Raw genomic sequence first — 18533 nt, 5'->3', positions numbered from 1 at the left:
GGGCCCTGGCCGCCAAACCTCCGCTCGCCCCCAAGCCTGGAGCCGCAGCGGGCTCAGGAGGGACTGCACGGGCTGCAGCAGGACAAGTGACAAGCGGACATGGAGCTGCAGCAGCCACATCAGCGTCAGCAGGACAGGCTGCGGAGGACCCCGCCGGGCCTGGCACGGGAGCTTCGGGGGCGAGTGAGGCTCCGGTCGCGGTCGTCACGGTGACCCCAGCCCCGGAACCTGCTGAGAACTCTCAGGACCTGGGCTCCACGTCCAGCTTGGGACCTGGCATCTCTGGGCCTCGAGGGCAGGCTGCAGACACGCTGAGCTACTTGGACTCAGTGAGCCTCATGTCGGGGACCTTGGAGTCCCTGGCGGATGATGTGAGCTCCATGGGCTCAGACTCAGAGATAAACGGGCTGGCCCTGCGCAAGACGGACAAGTATGGCTTCCTTGGGGGCAGCCAGTATTCGGGCAGCCTGTGAGTATCCTGGGGGCACCTGGCGGCCCTCTTGGGGGAGATTGGGGGAGGGGAAATGATGCACCTCGGCCAGCGGGCAGCCCGGCCACCTCGGAGGATCCCGGAGGTGACCGGAGGGAGCTGTGGCCTCGAGCATCCAGGGGTTTCTGTGGTATTAACATTTTAGTGAGAGTTTTGGACGAGAGATTAAGCCATCGGGGTATAAGCCTAAATCCTTGTCTTTGGTGTATTGTGTCCTTGAGCTAGTGGTGTCCCTGTTTTTGTGCCTTAGTTTCCTCGAAACTCTGTGAAGGGTTGAATGAGGTGATACTGAGATCATCCCAACTCCTGATGCTGAACTCTAGCTACAGACCAGAAGTTAGGGAAGGTTGATTGGGCAGAGATATTGGTAGAGACCTTTGATCCCTTAGGGGACAGAGAGTTTAGGAGAGAGGCTGGCAGCTTCCCTCACACATAGTGACAGTTGGATGGAGTGGTACAGTTGATAAGTCCAGTGATGGCGGGGAGGACCCAAAGTCAAGGCCCCTTGGTGAAAGAGAGGGCAGTGTTGTGTTTTCACTGAAGGAAAGGGGTGGAGAGGCTGCTTCCCCATTTCCTCATCTCCTCACACAGCTCACTCTTTCCTAGTTCCCTCCAGGGGCCTGAGTCACTCCTAAGGTGGGGGTGTGATCACCTCCAACTTCTTCCTTCCCTCTCTGTGGATCCTGTCCATTGCTTTGTGCCCCTTCAACCTGTGGTCTGAACAGCCTGGCCTCAGTGCAGGTGTAGGCCCTGGGCTGCCCTAAAAAGGATGAAGTAATCATTTTGAGCAGTTTGTTTGGAGGGAGAGATGGATGCTTAATAGTTGGTTTTAATGCAGTATCAGATATAGCCCGGAGGTCATCATGGGTTTGTGAGCACCAGGAAAAGAGACCTTTAGGCCGGTGTAGGAATTCACCTGAAGTTGATCTAAATTTTGAGGAATGAGTCATGGGTGTGTATTGGGGTGGGGGCATTACACTCGGGGTTTATAAACAAGAATCAGAAAACTTAGGGGCCGGAGAGATAGCTCAGTGGAATAAGTGCTTGCTTGGCAAACACAAGGTCCTGAATTTGATCCCTGGTGCCACCCAAAAAAAAATCAGAAGACTTATTTTTGTGGTATGGGGTGTAGGGGTTGACTTTCACATTTAACTACGTCTGCAGCCCCTTTTTTATGTTTTTGAGATAGCGTCTTGCTTAGGCTAGGCTGGAACCTGCCTCCCTCCTGACTCAGCCTCCAAGAGTGCCTGGTGTGTGCCACCATGCGACTAAGAGAAGTTTTCTCAGAGGACCAGCATTCACAGTCTGTGGGGAAGGAACCTCATTTTGGCCCAGGTGTTTTTTCATGTTATGTTGGATTAAGTTTATAGATGAAGACACAGTTAAGTGAATTGCTTCCTTTAAATCTGGATCTGTGTCTCCAATGGCTTTTTCCTGTGTCAGACTGCCCTAAGAACTTGGGTAGATCCCAGTTTTAGAGATTCCTTTTTGTGTGCCCAGGCATTCAATCCTGGGTGCTGTTTCTTAGCTATGTATTTTTGCCACTAAAATCTGTCTTCCATACCAGAGAAATCTATTCCTGAGACAAGGCTGTGACTTTTTGCAGCTCCCTTCCATCTGCAGGGTAAAGTCCAAGCGCTTTAGCCTGCACACAGGCTTCTTATTGTCCAGCTATGCCAGCCTCTCTGGTCTGATTTCCTACCACTTGTCGCCAGACACTGTAACTGTTTTCCTGCTGAACTAGTTGTAGTTGCTCTCTCCTTTCATATTCAGGCCTATCCCACCTGCCAGGAATGCACTTCTCCTCCTCCTTTGCCTGCTAATTTCTAATTTGTCCTTATGTTTTACCTCTTTCAGGAAGCCTTCTCAGACCCCCACTGCCTCCACCCAGTCATATGCTTCTTGTGTGCACTTTTTTTTAAGACAGTCCCTATATCAGCTTTGGTGAACCCGTGGCACACGTGTGGCTGTTCATTATCACTGAAAGTTCTAAAAGGTTTGCTATCATTGCCCTACATAGTTCAGGCTGAGCTTAACACACTGTGTAGCCCAGGCTGGCCTTAAATCTTTGATGATCTTCCCGCCTCAGCCTCCCAAGTGCTGGGATTATACGCATGTATTACCATGCGCAGACTATTGGATTTCCTGTACCAGATTGCAGTTACCACCTCTCCTAGGCTGTGAAGGGTAAGAGAGGTATCTTAGCCTTCTCAGCCCTTAGTAGAGTTTGGAACTGACTTATGGTAGAAATTAACGAGAGATGGTGTCTCTTTTAAAGAGCTTTTAAGGAAAAGAAACTCAACATTTAGTGAGCTCATTCTATTTAACAGTCTTTTATACACATTTTCTTAAAAGTGCTCATAATTTTGTAGGTGGTGTTAGTCCATCTTAGAGGTGAGGAAGAGACACAAGTTATCACTTGCAAAGATGCCTCAGGTTTTAAGGGCCATAACAGGAACTTGAACTTGTTCTGATTTCTGAAATTCATTTTACTTGGCTCCTGGTGTTGGTTCCTTCAAGTAACTGTTTCAAGACAGATGGGCACCCTTGAGTGTGAAGTGCCGAGGAACAGTGGGCAGAGAGGGCCAGGAGAACTTCTTTTGCCTAGGAATCGGGGGAGATTTCAAGGAGGAGGTGGTAGAAGTCCCAGATGGCCCATGGGATCTCAGTTGCTCTTAAGGAAACAGAGAAGTACATTTGTTCTGTATTTTATTTGATGGATACTTGCTACTGATTTATTGAACCTCTGCTATGTGTTATTTTATATAACTCCTTGATGTACATGTCAATTAGACATTGTCATTTTTCCACCTTACAGATGAAATTGAAAATTAAGTGGGAGGGGCCAGGGAGATGGCTCAGTAGAATAAGCAGTTCCCTGGCAAGTGCAGAGGCCTGAGTTCAATCCCCGGTTCTGCCACAAAAAAAAAAAAAAAAAAGAAAGAAAGATAGATAAAGTGACTTGGCCAACATCTCACAATGAATAAATGGTTAAGCTAGGACTTGGATCCAGGTTTAGTGCAAAATAGGATTTTTAATTTTTTTTTTTTTTGGTATTTTATTTTTATTCAGATTCTTGCTATGTAGTCTAGGCTGACTTTGAGCTCACTGTGGAGCCCAGGCTGGTCCTGAACTTGTGGTAATTCTGCCTCAGCCTCCCAAGTGCTAAGATTACAGGTGTGTGTCACCATGCCTGGCAAACATGTGTCTTTTAAACATTTTATACTTCCTGGGCTGGGGAGAAAGCTCAGTGGTCTAAGTACCTGCCTGGAAAGCGCAGGGACCTGGGTTCAATTCCCAATACTGTATGCCATGTCAGCCCTGGAACCCTGGGCATGCCATACCGGCCACCTGTAATCCTAGTGCTGGGGAGGTTGAGACAGGAGGATCACTATGAGTTTGAGCTATATAGGGAGACCCTGTACCAAGTAAATAAATACATAAATGATTTAAAAAAAAATTTTTTTTTTTCTCTACTTCCCAAATCTGGAACCACCAGCCAGGTGTGATGGCACACACCTGTACTCCTACACTTGGGAGGTTGAGGCAGGAGGATTGTTGTGAGTTCAAGACCATCCTGGACTATGTAGTGTGTTCAAGAGCACCCTGAATTACACAGCAAGACCCTGTCTCAAAAATCAAAACCAAAAAATACCGAAACACAAATGTGGATGTCAGAAGTAGGATTCGAACGTGACCTCTGTTCAGAGATGGAAGAGAACAGAGGAGGAAGCCTTTTTAGGGTGTGAATAGAGCTGAAAAGAGCCTTAGCCAAGTGGCCAGGCATTCTGATATCTGGAGACTCACAAATGTCCGCTCTGTCATTTGAGCCTGGGAAGGTGGCTGGCTGAGCCCCCTGGAAGCTCAGGCACTGTGCTGCTGCTGATCCTCTCTGTGCTCCTCCAACCTGCAGAGAGAGCTCCATTCCAGTGGATGTGGCTCGGCAGCGAGAGCTCAAGTGGTTGGAGATGTTCAGTAACTGGGATAAATGGCTGTCACGGCGTTTCCAGAAGGTTTGAGAGGGTTATACAGTGGGTTGTGCAATGTACGAGGGTGGAGGGAGGCATGTGTGCTCCAGGAAGTCCAGGAGACCGATGTGGTCTCCCACCTAGACCATGTGGGTATAGGTGGTCCTTGGATCCCAGTCCAGTGGGGTCCAGTGTGGCATGGGAAACTCAGGGACTGCTGGGGAAGGCCTGGAGGCTGTGCCAGCCCCTGAAGCTACCTATCGGGCTTGTACTATGCCTTAGGTGAAGCTACGCTGCCGGAAAGGGATCCCCTCGTCCCTCAGAGCCAAGGCCTGGCAGTACCTGTCTAATAGTAAGGAACTTCTGGAGCAAAATCCTGGCAAGTTTGAGGTGTGTGACACTCCATTGTGTGGGAACATGTGGCCTTGTCTATGTAAGGGATGTCACTTCCCTCACATCCTGAGGTAATCCCTGCTGTCCCACTGCAGGAGCTGGAACGGGCTCCCGGGGATCCCAAGTGGCTGGATGTGATTGAGAAGGACCTGCACCGCCAGTTCCCTTTCCATGAGATGTTTGCTGCTCGAGGAGGGCATGGGTAAGGTGGCCTGACCATGTGGGTCAGTCGGCAAATGATCCTCGAAGGTTCCAGGTAGATACGAGGTGGTTGGAAAGCAGGTCTTGCCCCAGAGTACCTGTAGAAGAGTGATTTTTTTTTTTTTCTTAAAGGGTCTTGCTGTGTAGCTCAGGCTGGCCTCAAACTCAGCCATCCCTCTGCCTCAGCCTCCTAAGTGCTGACAATACAGGCATGTGCTTCCATGCCTAGCAGAGGAGTGATCTGTAGAGGACTGAGTGTCCTGGGAGGGAGACTTGAGTCTGGCGGTGTGCGTTCATGTGCATGGACACATCAGAGGTTGATACTGCATTTCAGTTGGTTTTTAAAGGAGAGATAGGAGCTGGCAGGGTTTTCCTGCCTGGGAGGTCACAGAAGTGGTGTCTGGGCAGTGAGATTGGGTAAAACTGAAGCCAGAAAGGAAGTTTTAAGGCTTGAATACTGAGAACTAAGTTCTTAAATGCCATGCCAAGGCCCTGGGTGTTAATTCTGTGGGTAAATTTCCTCCTGTGCACTGTGTGCCACTCCCCAGTAGCATGCAAGGTGGTCTTAGGGGGTTTTCAGGTGGCCTTCTATCTCTTCAGTGCTGGGGATTGAATCTGGGCCTCACGTGTGCTGCGCCAGTGCTCTACTCCTCCCGAGGTACGTGCCCTGCCTTTTGTATTTAGAGACAGAGTCTTGCTAAGTTTCCCACACAGGTCTCAAACTTGGGATCTCCCTTCCCAGTGTTAAGTTCACTTTTTAACAAATATTCATTGAGTACCTGCTATCTGTCAGGCATTGTTCTAGTCCTGGATGTCAGTGGTAAACAGAGACAGAAACTCCTGTCCTCGGGGTTATTGTCGTTCAGTGAGGACAGGTAATACACCAGATGAAGGGAGGTATGATGTATGTGTAAGAGTAGTAAGCAGTAAAGAGGAATTTAAAGCAAGAAGAGAGACCAGAGAAAATACATGGGATGGGTGGGTTATAAGTGACCAGATCTGCATGCGTGTGTTTCCCCCTGTGGTACTGGGGACTGAACCCAAGGCTTTCTTCACACTTAGCTTGGTTCACGTTTGTCATTTTCCTGTTGAGCCGCTCAGTGCTGGGCTTCATGGCATGGGTCACCTACGGCCTGGCTTGACTTCATGTCTGCAAAGGGTCATTCTGGCTAGTGTGTTACACACTACAGGGAGACAAGGGCAGAACCAGGGGAGTTAGGAGACTCGAATCAGGAGAGAGTATGATAGATGAGGTGTAGTAGTTGAAGTATGAGAAGTCATTGGGTCAAGAAGTCTCTTTCAAAGGTAAAATCAAAAGAATTTGCTTATGGATTAGGTAGGAAGTAAGAAAGGAGAATTATGGTAGCTCAGTGGATTAAAGCTCCTGCTTAGGCAGACGCAGTGGCCAGGGTTTGATCCCTGGCATGCCGTGCTGGGCCCTGCCCTGCTCCCAGGGCACAGAGATGGCAAATGAGATGGCGTGGTAGCACACGCCTGTAATCCCAGCACTTGGGAGGCTGAAAACAAAGAGAATCACTGAGTCTGATCTACATAGTGAGACCCTGTACACTCTGTTCTAAATACAGAAAAAGAAGAAAAAACAAAAAGGAGAATCAAAGGTAAATCAAGGTTTTTGACCTGACAAAGTAGAAGAGTAGAGCTGCTACTTACTGAGATGGTGGGGAAGACTGGGGGAAAGGTCGGCTTGTGGCACCAGTCATGAGCTCGGTCTAAAGTTTAAGGCCAGATAGGGACTCACATGCCTGCAGTCTTAGCAGGAGGCTGAGGCAGAATGACTATAAGGTTGTGGCCAGCCTGAGCTATATAGTGAGACCCCATCTCTCTCTCTCTCTCTCTCTCTCTCTCTCTCTCCCTCTTCCTCTCCCTCTTTCTCTCTCTCTCTTTTGCGAAACTGGGAATTGAACTCAGGCCCTATTCTACTGAGCCATCTCCCGGCCCCTGAGACCCTATCTCAAAAACAAAAAGTTTAAATTGATTTTTGGACACCCAGATGAAGATGTGAGGTATGCCATACATACAAATCTAAATTCCAGGGTAGAACTTTATTTTTTTATTTTTATTTTTTGTATTTTTAGTAAGGGTCTACAGGGTCTCACTATGTAGATCAGACTTATAGTGATCCCCCAGTGTTCAGCCTCCCAAGAGCTGGGATTATAGGTGTGCGCCACCACACCCAGTCTCATTTGCCATCTCAGTGCACCCTGGGGGCAGGCCAGAGATCAAACCCTGGCCACTGTATCTGCCTAAACAGGAGCTTTAATCCACTGAGCTATTTGGCTGGCCCTCAGGGCAGAACTTCAAATTGAACATGAATTGGAAATTGAAAGTGTCATCTTCTGGAGGCACTTGACCCATGGTGTGGCTGAGATCCCAAGACAGCAAGTGTAGATTTAAGAGGAAGACGTCTAAGGATTGAGCTCTGGGCATTGGGTGCTTTGAGAATGGGAAGATGAGAAAGAACTGCTGGAGGAAATTGGAACGAGACTCTAGAGGGGTAGCAGAAAGACCAGGAGAGCGTGGTCCTAGAAGCGAAGGGAAGGGTTTCAGAGGTCAGCAGTGGGAAATGTGGCTGAGGGTTCAGGTGAGGCAGCTTGAAAACCAACGCCTGGATTCACTTCGTTTGGAGGGCATTGGGAATTGAGCAAAGCAGTTTAGCCAGTGAGTGCCTACTCTGGAGTTGTTCCACTGACTAGATAAGGACAGAGTGCTGTTTGGAGGAAAGAGTGGGGTCAAGGGACATTTCTTTAAACAAGTAACAGCGTGTTGATATGTTGATGGGAAAATGATCTGGCAGAGAGAGAAAAAATGGATGAAGCAGGAGCGACAGTTGGGTCGCTAGAGTGCTGATCTGTGCTGGCGAATGGGCACAGGGTTCAGAATTCAGCTTTGCCAGCATCGCAGACAGTTTACCCATAGCAACGGGAGAGAAGGCAGGGACACAGACGCAGGCGGGTGGGTGGATGTAGCGTGGGGGCTCGTGGAAGTTACGTGTTAAGATGAGCTAGGTAAAATAACCAGCACATTAAACCTGTCATTTCAAGGATGCTTTGTGGAGTGGAGAAGAAACATTACATAAATAATAGGGGTGGTATCCAGACAAGGCACATTTGACTGGATTTGGGGCAAAACTATTACAGGCAGTGTTAAGAATATATGTGAGACTGGTGGCAGGCAGAGGACCTGGGTGGCTGTGTTTTTCTGGGCAGGAGATGGAGGTCAGAGCTGGAAGTGGCTGTGGAGGTGGGGAGAGAACAGACACGAATGGAATTCAGGATATAGCACAACTAGCCCTGGGGAAAGAGGAGGACTCTGCTTCTGATGTGGGCTGAGTGGATGGAAGGCCCAGCAGTAACAGGGAAGAAGAGCAAGTCTAGGGCAGAGATCAGCTGCAGAGGCAAGAGCAAGGTCTGAGTATAGCTGCTTCCAAGCCTGCACCACGGTCCTGGACTCACTAGGCAAGGCAGTCACTGCTGATGGAATCTGATGAGAATGATAAGGCAGGCCCTGCCCCTGGAGCCACTGCTCTGGGGTGTTAGAAACATTCAGATGGTGCTAGAGGAGGGTGAAAGCTCCCTGGAGAAACGAACCTTGAAAGTATATGGACTAGAGGCGGAAGAAGGCTGGATGGGGTGTGGCAGTGCTAGGGAGCGGGTGCAAGGCTGGGACCTGTGACCTTTTGTGCTCTGAGCCTTGGGTTTAAGCTTGAGTGGCAGGACTGTGAAGGTGGGTAGAGGGGTGCAGTGGTGAAACAAACTTGGGTTAATTTGGTAGTGGACATGGGCGAGGCCTGGGCCAGGCTCTGCAGGGTGCATGTGCTTTGGGGCAGAGCAGTCCCAACTCCCACGTTTTCCACCTTCTACAATCCTCACAGGCAGCAGGACCTGTACCGCATCCTGAAGGCCTACACCATCTACCGGCCTGATGAGGGCTACTGCCAGGCCCAGGCCCCGGTGGCTGCGGTGCTGCTCATGCACATGCCTGCTGAGGTCAGCATGCGTAGTCCTGGGTGGGTGAGGAGGGAGGCGGGAAGCTTCTGGCTGCAGCCAGATGGGAGAGCTGCCTCCTCCCTGCCGCTCAGGCCCTGCCCCCGTTCTTGCCCTTCTCAGCAAGCCTTTTGGTGCCTGGTACAGATCTGTGACAAGTACCTCCCAGGTTACTACAGTGCAGGGCTGGTGAGTGTCTGGAAGTTTGGGTGCGCTGGGGCTGTGACTTTTCCAAGGGAATACTCGCCTCTCCCCTCCTGGCCCTGTCCTCTGGGGCTCTCCCCACAGAGGTGAAGATCCCTTGTGACGCTGATCCTACTCCAAGGGCTCCACAGCAGGCCCAGGTCCTCTTCTCACAGCTCTTCCCACCTCCAGGAGGCCATTCAGCTGGATGGAGAAATCTTTTTTGCACTCTTGCGCCGGGCTTCCCCACTGGCACATCGGCACCTGCGGCGGCAGCGCATCGACCCCGTGCTCTACATGACAGAATGGTTCATGTGCATCTTTGCCCGCACCCTGCCCTGGGCCTCAGTGTTGCGTGTCTGGGACATGTTTTTCTGTGAAGGTATTTCTGTGTCTCTGGCCACGAGGGCAAGGTGTCTACGGACAAAAAGTATCTCTTGGGTCAGAACTTCACTGTAAGCAGCCCACAGCTTAAATAGTCCTGGTCTTAGTTCAGCCACCAACCTAGAGACTGCTTTTCCTCCCAGGAACTGGAAACCCATAGCAATCCATTTCTTTCCTGAGGCCTATTTCCTCATCAGTAAGGTTGGCAGTCGTAGGGACGGGCTATGGGCGTCACCTAATCGGGATGGGCTTAGGATCTCAGGATTGGTTACCCCCACGCTCCCCTTCCAACCCTGTAGGTGTTAAGATCATCTTCCGGGTGGCCCTGGTCTTGCTACGACACACCCTGGGGTCGGTGGAGAAGCTGCGTTCCTGCCAAGGCATGTATGAAACTATGGAGCAGCTGCGAAACCTGCCCCAGCAGTGCATGCAGGAGGACTTCCTGGTACATGAGGTAGGCCTGGGCCACCCTCCCCTCCTTCAGCCCACTCCATCCTGGTACTTGTCTCCATCCTGGTACTTGTTTCCTTTCCATCTAGGTAACCAACCTTCCAGTGACAGAGGCCTTGATTGAGCGGGAGAATACAGCCCAGCTGAAGAAGTGGCGGGAAACCCGGGGAGAACTGCAGTATCGGCCCTCACGGCGACTACATGGGTCCCGGGCTATTCATGAAGAGCGGCGGCGGCAGCAGCCACCCTTGGGCCCCTCTTCCAGCCTCCTCAGCCTCCCTGGCCTTAAAAGCCGAAGCTCCCGGGCAGCTGGAGGGACCTTCTCCCCACCCCCTCCTGCCCGCAGAGCCAGTGCAGGCCCTGCCCCAGGGCCTGTGGTCACTGCTGAGGGACTGCACCCATCTCTGCCCTCACCTACTGGCAACAGCACCCCTCTGGGTTCCAGCAAGGAGGCCCGGCGGCAGGAGAAGGAGCGGCAGAAACAGGAGAAAGAGCGCGCAAAGGAGCGGCAGAAACAGGAGAAAGAATGGGAGAGGCAAGAGAAAGAACGACAGAAGTGGGAAAAAGAGCAAGAAAAAGAACAGCAGAAGCAGGAGAAGGAGCGGCAGAAGCAGGAGAAGAAGGGTCAAGGCCGGAAGCTTTCCTTGCGGCGAAAGGCAGATGCGCCCCCAGCCCCCCATGACGGTGGGGATAGGTCCTCAGCAGCTGAGGCCCGGCAGGACGCTTACTTCTGACCTCTGCGTGGGGCTGGACTGCATGGTGACCTCCTCCCTCAGCCAAGAGCAGGCCTGACCCAGGCACTCCCCTGGCAGGTGTCCCTCTTTCTAAGGAAAGTGGCTGATTCCCCATCTCCTTGCCAGCTGCTGCTCCCTTCACGGCCAGGACAGCCAGTTCGTGGGGCGGTTGTGACCGACTCTGGAGCCTCCTGCCTCCAGTTAGGCCCAGCAGGGGTCTCTGCTATTCCTGTCAGTTCCCACTAGGGTCCCCTCCCAGGTGCTGTCCTGATTGGCCCCTGGTCACCAGGTGACTCTTGGCCATGGGCAGTTTGCAGATTCTTACACTCCAGTGGCTCCCCGTATCCACAGGTGGAGCTGGGTTCCTTTTCCCTCTTTGCCCTTCCGCCGCCCCCCCCCCCTTCTGAGGGCCAAGGCTGTCCTCTGTCCTCGACTTACTTCTGGACATCTCTGTGTTGTAATTATGTATAGAGGACCAGGCTGGCCCGGGGTGGGGAGCTTGCTCAGTCCTCTGTCTTGGTTCTCCAGTGTTCCTGCACTCCAGTTTATTTAAGGGGACATGCACTGAGATAGGAAATGTTCCCCCCACCCCCCAGGCCTGGTCTCCTTCCTCCTCCATCGTGTTCTGTATTCTCAGGCCGCTTCTGCTTTATCTCAACAGGATCCCCACCTTTCATCTCATTCCCTTCTAACCCTTAAGCCCCTCCAGGAGTGAAGAGTCTTCTCTTGAGCTCCAGGGTGGAACCCGATGTTTACATTTTTTTCTGTCTCAGCCTCATCCCATGCTTTGAGGAACCGGAAAAGAACCTGCTGTTGTACCCACACCTGTGTCCTGCTTTTGCTTTGTTATTTGATGAGGGGGCTCCTGGGGTAGGAACTAGGGCGGGCCGAGCCGGGATGCTTCAGTGGAAGCGGCTGATGACTGGCACGTGGGTGCTCTCGAGTCCTTGGTCCAGCTCTCGTTTCCATTTGGGACCGGAGTGGGAAGTGGGCGCTGCTGCGACACAGGGTCGTGTGTAGCTCAGCTGGCCTCAAACTCTTGCTTTCCTTGCTGGGAAAGCCGCGTGTGCCACCTGTCTGTCTGGTCCTCCTCTCCTCTCCTGGACAGTCACTGGCTGAACAGTGCCGTCCGTGCCTGGGATCAGCGCCTCCATTGTGTGCCGGTGGCCTCCCTGGACCTCCTTCCCCAAAACGCTCTCGCAGCTCTTGGAAACTCCCGAAACTGACTGGCTAGAAAGTTGCCATCTCCTGGGGTGAGCGGGGCTCTTGGCCAGCCAGTGGCACAGTCCCGCCCGGTCCTGGGCATGCAGGGGCGCAGCGCACCCCCGCTGTGCCCACAGCCAGGCCGCGGTTCTTCCCGGCCCCCTGCTGCCAGCTTGTGGGCCGCCCACCCGTGCTCTGCGCCTCCACGGGGAGGATGTAGGGTCTGCGGCCCACGGCGGGGCTTCCCTTGGCAGGCCTCCAGCACAACGAGCCCCGGGGGATGTGGCCAGCTGGGGGTTCCAGATAAAGGAGGCGGTTTCCTCGAAGGATGAGCCCGGGCGCTAGTGCCGCCTCTTGCGGCCCCGTGGAAGAAGCCGAGCGCGGAGCTGTGCAGCTTCCCTGGGTCCAATGTGGGACGGACGCCTGGAGGAGAGAGCGGTGGTCCATCGGGTCGGTGGGGGAGCCCTGCCAGCCCCTCTAGCTTCAGCCGGACCGGCCGCGGGCTTGGCGCCGGACAAACGGCTTCTCCTGGGTCCTAAAGAGAGCTAGTTTGGGAAATCGCCAGATACTGTCAGTCCTCCCAGCGGGCCATCAGGAAAGCAGAGCTTCACTTGGCGGACTAGTAGAGGGCAGGCAAGTTGACGAGCTGGAAGGCAGGGTTTCTAAATGCCCTTGGCCAGTCCTGGGGGTAGGGCGACTGGAACTCTGCATGTAAAGCTAGCAAGAAAACCACAGGCTCTGCACGGACTCTGTCCTGTCCCCACCTTAGCCGTTCCCCCGGCATTTGTTTCTTTGAGACAGGGTCTCGCTCTGTAGTTCAGATTCGCTTTGACTACTATCTTATGTAGTCCAGGCTGGTCTTGAACTCGGGCGATCCCCCCACCTAAGCCTCCTGAGTGCTGAGATTACAAGCGTGGACCACCACGCCTTGCTGGACGCCCTCGTACGGAGGTTTGTTTGAGACAGTTTCCCATTTTGCAGGGTAGCTGGCCTTGAACTTGTAGCGATCCTCTTGCTTCAGCCTCCCAACCATCCCAATTCTCAACTGGGATTACAAGCGTGCGCTACCGTTTCCGGTTGGGCGCCCCTTTCAACTTCTATGTGCTCCAAATTCCTCCGCAGACTTTTCTGTAGGTGGGAATATAACTACTTCCGGCTGTCTCAACTTCCGGGCAGGGTCTACGCCTTTATACGCCACTCTTCCGGTCTTTGTAGCTCCATGCGTCTTACGTCACTTCTGGCCAGGAAGAAGGCCTTCACTCGTTCCTGTGTACTTCCGCCCGTTCCCGCAGTTAGTCGTCTGGCAAGAGTGAAGCCACTTCCGGCTTCCCTGGCGTCGCTGCAGATTTTTTTTCCGGCCTCCTTGGCGCCTTCGTAGTGCTCTTCCGGGTGATGATGGTCGGATGCCCCGGATGTAGCCCTGGAGAAAGCATCTTTCTCTCCTTTTTCTCGCCTCTCCCTGGATCCCCAGGTGAGCGTGCGTAGGGATACCCAGATCTCCGGGCCTCTGTTGCTCCCCTAATTTGTATTCAAAGCCCGGGACAGTCGGGGGAGTGTCACCACATTGAATTCTGAGTTTGCATGGGGAGGAGCGCCGCGGCTGGGGCGCCAGGACCTAGAACCACACGGCCCTGCCGGCGGCCCAAAGAGCGCTGAGTACTGCGGAGCGGGTGTCAGCCCGCCGAGCTCCAGGCGCAGACGGGGTGCTCACGTGGGGAAGCGTTTCCCAGGGTGGGTGTCCTCGGGAAACACCCCCGCGCAGCCACCTCTCCGTCCTCTGCACAGCGCCTAAGGCGGCGGCTCGCCGTCCTTTGCAGCCCCTGATTCTGTGCTCTCTTCTGTCCCAAACTAGTCCCTTTAGGGCCCAGCGCTCCCCTTTTGTTGTGCCGTCGACCCCCTTTCACGAGTCCCCTCCTCACCCCGTTTCCTTACTCTGGAACCTCTTCCTGGCCTCAGCTCCTCTGACCAGTCATGCCAAAGAGGAAGGTGACCTTCCAAGGTGTGGGAGACGAGGATGAGGAGGATGAAGTCAGTGCTCCCAAGAAGAAGGTGACGGTAGACTCCTTAATTTTGTGGATGAATGAGGTGGAAAGGACCTAGAAGCTTGAGGAGGGGGGCAAAGAAAGGATTAGACTTTTTTTCAGAGGAATGGGTTTGAAAGATTGTTAGCTTGGGTCTGTATCCTGGAGTATTTGGGAAGTAGCAGTGATCTGAATTTCTGCTTTGCTGGTTTCTGTGCATAGCTGGTAGACCCAGTGCCCGGGGGTCCTGGGAGCCGCTTCAAAGATAAACACTCATTGGACAGTGATGAGGAGGATGAGGAAGATGAGGGCTCCAGCAAATATGACATCTTGGCCTCGGAGGATGTGGAAGGTGAGCTGCCCTCAACGGTGCTCTGCCAGAGAGATAAGTAGGACTCTTGGGGTGCAGAGCAGGGGTGGTCCGGTCTCTGTCTGCATGCCTAGCATGGGAAAACGATGCCTTTGCAGGTCAGGAAGCAGCCACGCTTCCCAGCGAGGGGGGTGTGCGAATTACGCCCTTCAACCTTCAGGAGGAGATGGAGGAAGGCCACTTTGACGCCGATGGCAACTATTTCCTGAATCGGGATGCGCAGATTCGAGACAGCTGGCTGGACAACATTGACTGGGTGTGGCCCGGAGCTGGCTTGGCTGGGGCCTGAGTGCTGGGTCTGGGTTTCTGTGCCGGGTCGAAGGAAATAATCCTCCTGTCCTGGCGTTACAGGTGAAGATCAGGGAGCGGCCCCTTGATCAGCACCAGGCTTCGGAGGAGGAGGACGAGGACAGCGTGGGCCAGACCCCGATGAGTGCCCAGGCCCTCCTGGAGGGACTTGTGGAGCTGCTGTTGCCAAGAGAGACAGTAGCTGGAGCGCTGAGGCGCCTGGGGGCCCGCGGGGGAGGCAAAGAGGGCAGCAAGGGACCTCGGCGGCCCAGTTCCCCCCAGCGCCTGGACCGGCTGTCTGGCTTGGCCGACCAGATGGTGGCTCGAGGCAACCTCGGTGTTTACCAGGAAACGAGGGAACGGTTGGCCATGCGGCTGAAGGGTTTGGGCTGCCGATCTCAGGGACCCCGAGGTCCCACACCTCCACCCTCCCTGGATATGTTTGCTGAGGAAGTAGCGGAGGGGGAGCTGGAGACCCCTACCCCTGCCCAGAGAGAAGGTGAGCTCGGAGGCCAGAGGAGGGCTGTCGTGGGGAGGAGGCAGGGCGCTTGAGGCCCAGGTGGCTTTGTCGTTTTAGAAGCAGAGTCACCAGGCGATGGTTTGATGGATGTGATGTGGGAATATAAGTGGGAGAACACGGGAGATGCCGAGCTGTACGGGCCCTTCACCAGTGCCCAGATGCAGGTAAGCCCTGCTGCGGCCTTCCGCCCCATCCCTCCCTTCACTGTGCGTCATCCTTCTGCAGTTCTGCCCTCTTTTCCTGCAGACCTGGGTGAGTGAAGGCTACTTCCCGGATGGTGTTTACTGCCGGAAGCTGGATCCTCCTGGCGGTCAGTTCTACAATTCCAAACGCATTGACTTTGACCTCTACACTTGAGTCTGCTGCGTGCGTGCGTGCGTGCGTGTGTGCCCCATTTGGCTGCCCCTACTTTCCTGGACTTTGGTGGGGGAGGCTGCAGCTGCCTCGCGCCACCTTTGCATCAGTTTCCCTTTTCCCAATAAAATGCTGGGTGTGCATTAGGGTGTTGGCTGTGCTCCTGGCCAGAAGCAAGGGGCCTGCTCCACATTCCCTTTGGGTGTGCCTTGGGCAGTGACTTCCGCTCCCTGTAGTTCCTTCTTGGGAGTTTCGGGGGTCTTGGGCCGCTTCACCTCCATTTTCCACCCATGGTGACATACCAGGGCCTCTCAGAGAAGACCTGTGGCTGTGTAAAAGTCTGTTCACACACACTCTTATAGTTTTCTCTGGGTTTTCTTGTTCTGCCGTTCATAGGTCTTTCACTGTTAGGGTCTCAAATTCTTTGTCCTTGCAGTCCCTGGGGTACAGAGCCTGGGAAGTAGAGCCTTACTATCTGGAAGGGCCAGGAGATCTGGACTACTCGGGGATCCTGTTGAGGGTCAGCGGGGTGGCTGGGGCAAGGTCACCAGAGTCCCTGGGAGGCTGAGGTGCCTCCTTGCCCTGTGCAGCAGTTGCCGTGGCCCTTAGGCGCAGTACAGACTCAGTGTTGCTACTTGAAAGGCCATTCAAGGCCACGTGAGCCAGCTGTGCTGTGTACAGGCGCAGGGGGAGTGACTGCAGGCCACTCAGTGAATCGGAGCTGGCCCAGGCCCAGTGGGCGCCTTTCCCAGACCTGTTGGTCTAAGGCCTGCTCTGCTTGGTCTTTGAGACTCCGCAGCTTCCATTTCTTAGGCTCACCTCTGTGTCTGGCACATGACCAGGGCCTTGAGAGAGCAGGAAACTGGGCCGGTCTGCTTCAGGATTCTGAGTCAGATGGATGGGGCAATGAGAGGCCGACAGGTGTGGCTTCCAGCCTGGGCCTAAGGCCGCCACCAGCCTTGTGCCTCACCTTACTTGTACCAACTTAGAGGTATGCTCTGCTTTTCCACCCACCGAAATCTGGGGGGTTCGTGGAATCTGTGGCCAGAGCAGTGGGTCTTCCAGAAGCTCCCTAGGTATGTCCAGTGTGCAACTGGTGCTGGGCATGCTTGCGCACACCTGTAATCCCAGCACTCGGAGCAGAGGTAGGAGGATCACCTTGAGTTAGAGATCAGCCTGGCCTACGTAGAAGAGCCTGTCTCAGAAACAAACTCCACAGAGTGAATAGTGTGCAGCTCGCTGAGAATCGGTGGGCCTGACTCGGGACTGAGGTGCATCTGGGGGGCAGTGTTTCCGGGTCCCACCAGGAAAGCAGAGCTGAGTGTGTGTGGCTCTGGTGAGTCTGTCAGTGGCAGGTGTCCTGAGCACACAGACGCCCCAGGGAGCAGGAGCCAAGCTGCCGACTGGGGAAGGTGAGGGCCTGGCCGGGCAGAGGTTTTTCATGCTCTCTAGCTGGAGACGAGGCCTCCAGTTTCTATGGTAACTAGGCTCTCCAGCTGCAGCCTATGCAGGAACTTCCCGGTACGATGTGGGACTGTCACTACCCGGGAAGAACCTTGCCAGTTAAGAGTTGTTAAGATGTCATAGGTTAAAAGAGGCAGTTGATATCACAAGCGAAAAATGGGCCGCTGGATGAGCAGAGTACAGCGTTCACCTTTGTAGCTGGAACCGTCTCTTGTGAGCTGTTAGGATTTGCGGGCTATGGGTGATTCTACAAGCACCTCAGAGCTGCCCTCATCCTCCCCTCAGGGCTTCCTCCTGTCGCAAAGCCTCATAGGTGTGGAGTAAAGGCCCCCAGAGGTAATCCCATCCTGAATTCCAGAACCTGGAGCTGTGCAAGTTGCCTAATGTGGCAAAGGGGCCTTGCCCATGTGATGAGGTTCAGAGATGGGGGAGGTGACCCTGGGTTTCTGAGGTAGGCCCAGCAGAGAAAGAGGGAAGCTGGGAAAAGCAGGAATGGATTTGTTCCCAGAGGCCTACAAAGGAACAGCTGGTGAAACCATCTTGGACTTTGCCCCCAAGAACTGTAAGATAATAAATTTGTGATGGTTTAAGCCTCTTAAGTGTGTGCTCATTTGCTAGAGCTCGGGCAGCGAACACACACCCACCCGGCGAGTTCTGCTGCCTCAGACCCAGCGCAGGTCAGCGCGGCCTCTCACAGTGATCCTCCTGCCTCAGCAGAGGGCAGGGTTCGCAGGTGTGTGGCGCCATACCTGCCTTTTTTTTTGAGACAGCCTTGCTGAATTGGCCAGGCTGACCTTGGACTTACTGTCCTCCTGCTTTAGCCTCCCAAGTACCTGAGATGCCAAGTATGTGTCGCTGTACTCAGCTGAGTGTATTATTATTTGAGACAGGGTCTCACTGGGACCAGGGATCGAACCCAGGACCTTGTGTTTGCCAGGTAGGTGCTTATGCCTCTGAGCTATCTACTAGTCGCTGAGTGTATTTTTAATAGTCACAGTCTTTGCTAACTGCAGTGTCCATGAGTACTGAGACAAACCTGATGAACGCACCTAAATTTGGATTGGAGTCTGATGCCCCCCAGTGGTGGTAATTGTTATTGCTTTTTTCAAAAACTGCAGAGGGGCTGGGGAGATGGCTCAGTAAAATAAGTTTCCCTGGCAAGCACAAGGGCCTGAGTTCAATCCCCAGTTCCGCAGAACAAAACAAAAAAATCTGCAGCCCTGGCATTGTGCACACCTGTAATCCCAGCACTCAGGAAGGAGGCTGGGCAGCAGGATCTTTGAAAGTTCCAGCCTGGACTACAAAATTAGCTCACAGCCAGCCTGAACTGCATAGTGAGACCCTGTATCAAAAAGACAAATAAATAGATAACATCTGCATACCCATGGTATGTAGCCACTGATGTCTGTCCTTTTTTTTGTGGAGCCGGGGATTGAACTCAGGCCCTTGCACTTGCCAGGCAAGCATTCATTCAACTGAGCTATTTCTTCAGCTCCACTCTGTTTT

The 18533-nt window shown here is 53.5% G+C and overlaps 2 protein-coding genes across 3 annotated transcripts; both read left to right on the top strand.

Annotated features, from left to right (window-relative positions):
- Positions 1–8: 8 nt before the first annotated feature.
- Positions 9–11629, top strand: Tbc1d10b (TBC1 domain family member 10B). Its single transcript, XM_004622968.2, has 9 exons — positions 9–469; positions 4404–4503; positions 4741–4848; positions 4947–5053; positions 8945–9059; positions 9180–9245; positions 9432–9621; positions 9923–10077; positions 10163–11629. Exons 1-9 carry the CDS (start codon positions 339–341, stop codon positions 10805–10807), a joined length of 1617 nt encoding a protein of 538 aa, XP_004623025.1. The 5' UTR covers positions 9–338; the 3' UTR covers positions 10808–11629.
- Positions 11630–13306: 1677 nt separating this feature from the next.
- On the top strand, positions 13307–17611 carry Cd2bp2 (CD2 cytoplasmic tail binding protein 2). Of its 2 annotated transcripts, none has more exons than XM_004622967.2 (7): positions 13307–13481; positions 13967–14059; positions 14254–14383; positions 14500–14657; positions 14753–15188; positions 15267–15373; positions 15456–17611. In XM_004622967.2, the coding sequence occupies exons 2-7, from the start codon at positions 13982–13984 to the stop codon at positions 15564–15566; spliced, it is 1020 nt and encodes a 339-aa protein (XP_004623024.1). In that variant the 5' UTR covers positions 13307–13481; positions 13967–13981; the 3' UTR covers positions 15567–17611. The 2 variants fall into 2 exon arrangements, with proteins under 2 accessions (XP_004623024.1, XP_023578050.1); XM_023722282.1 differs by having other exon boundaries at positions 13863–14059.
- Positions 17612–18533: the final 922 nt, after the last annotated feature.

This window comes from Octodon degus, unplaced genomic scaffold (assembly GCF_000260255.1).
Source record: "Octodon degus isolate 3935 unplaced genomic scaffold, OctDeg1.0 scaffold00001, whole genome shotgun sequence".
NCBI lineage: Eukaryota > Metazoa > Chordata > Mammalia > Rodentia > Octodontidae > Octodon > Octodon degus.
Note: the sequence above shows the minus strand (reverse complement) of the source record. Positions and strands in the feature narration are given on the sequence as shown.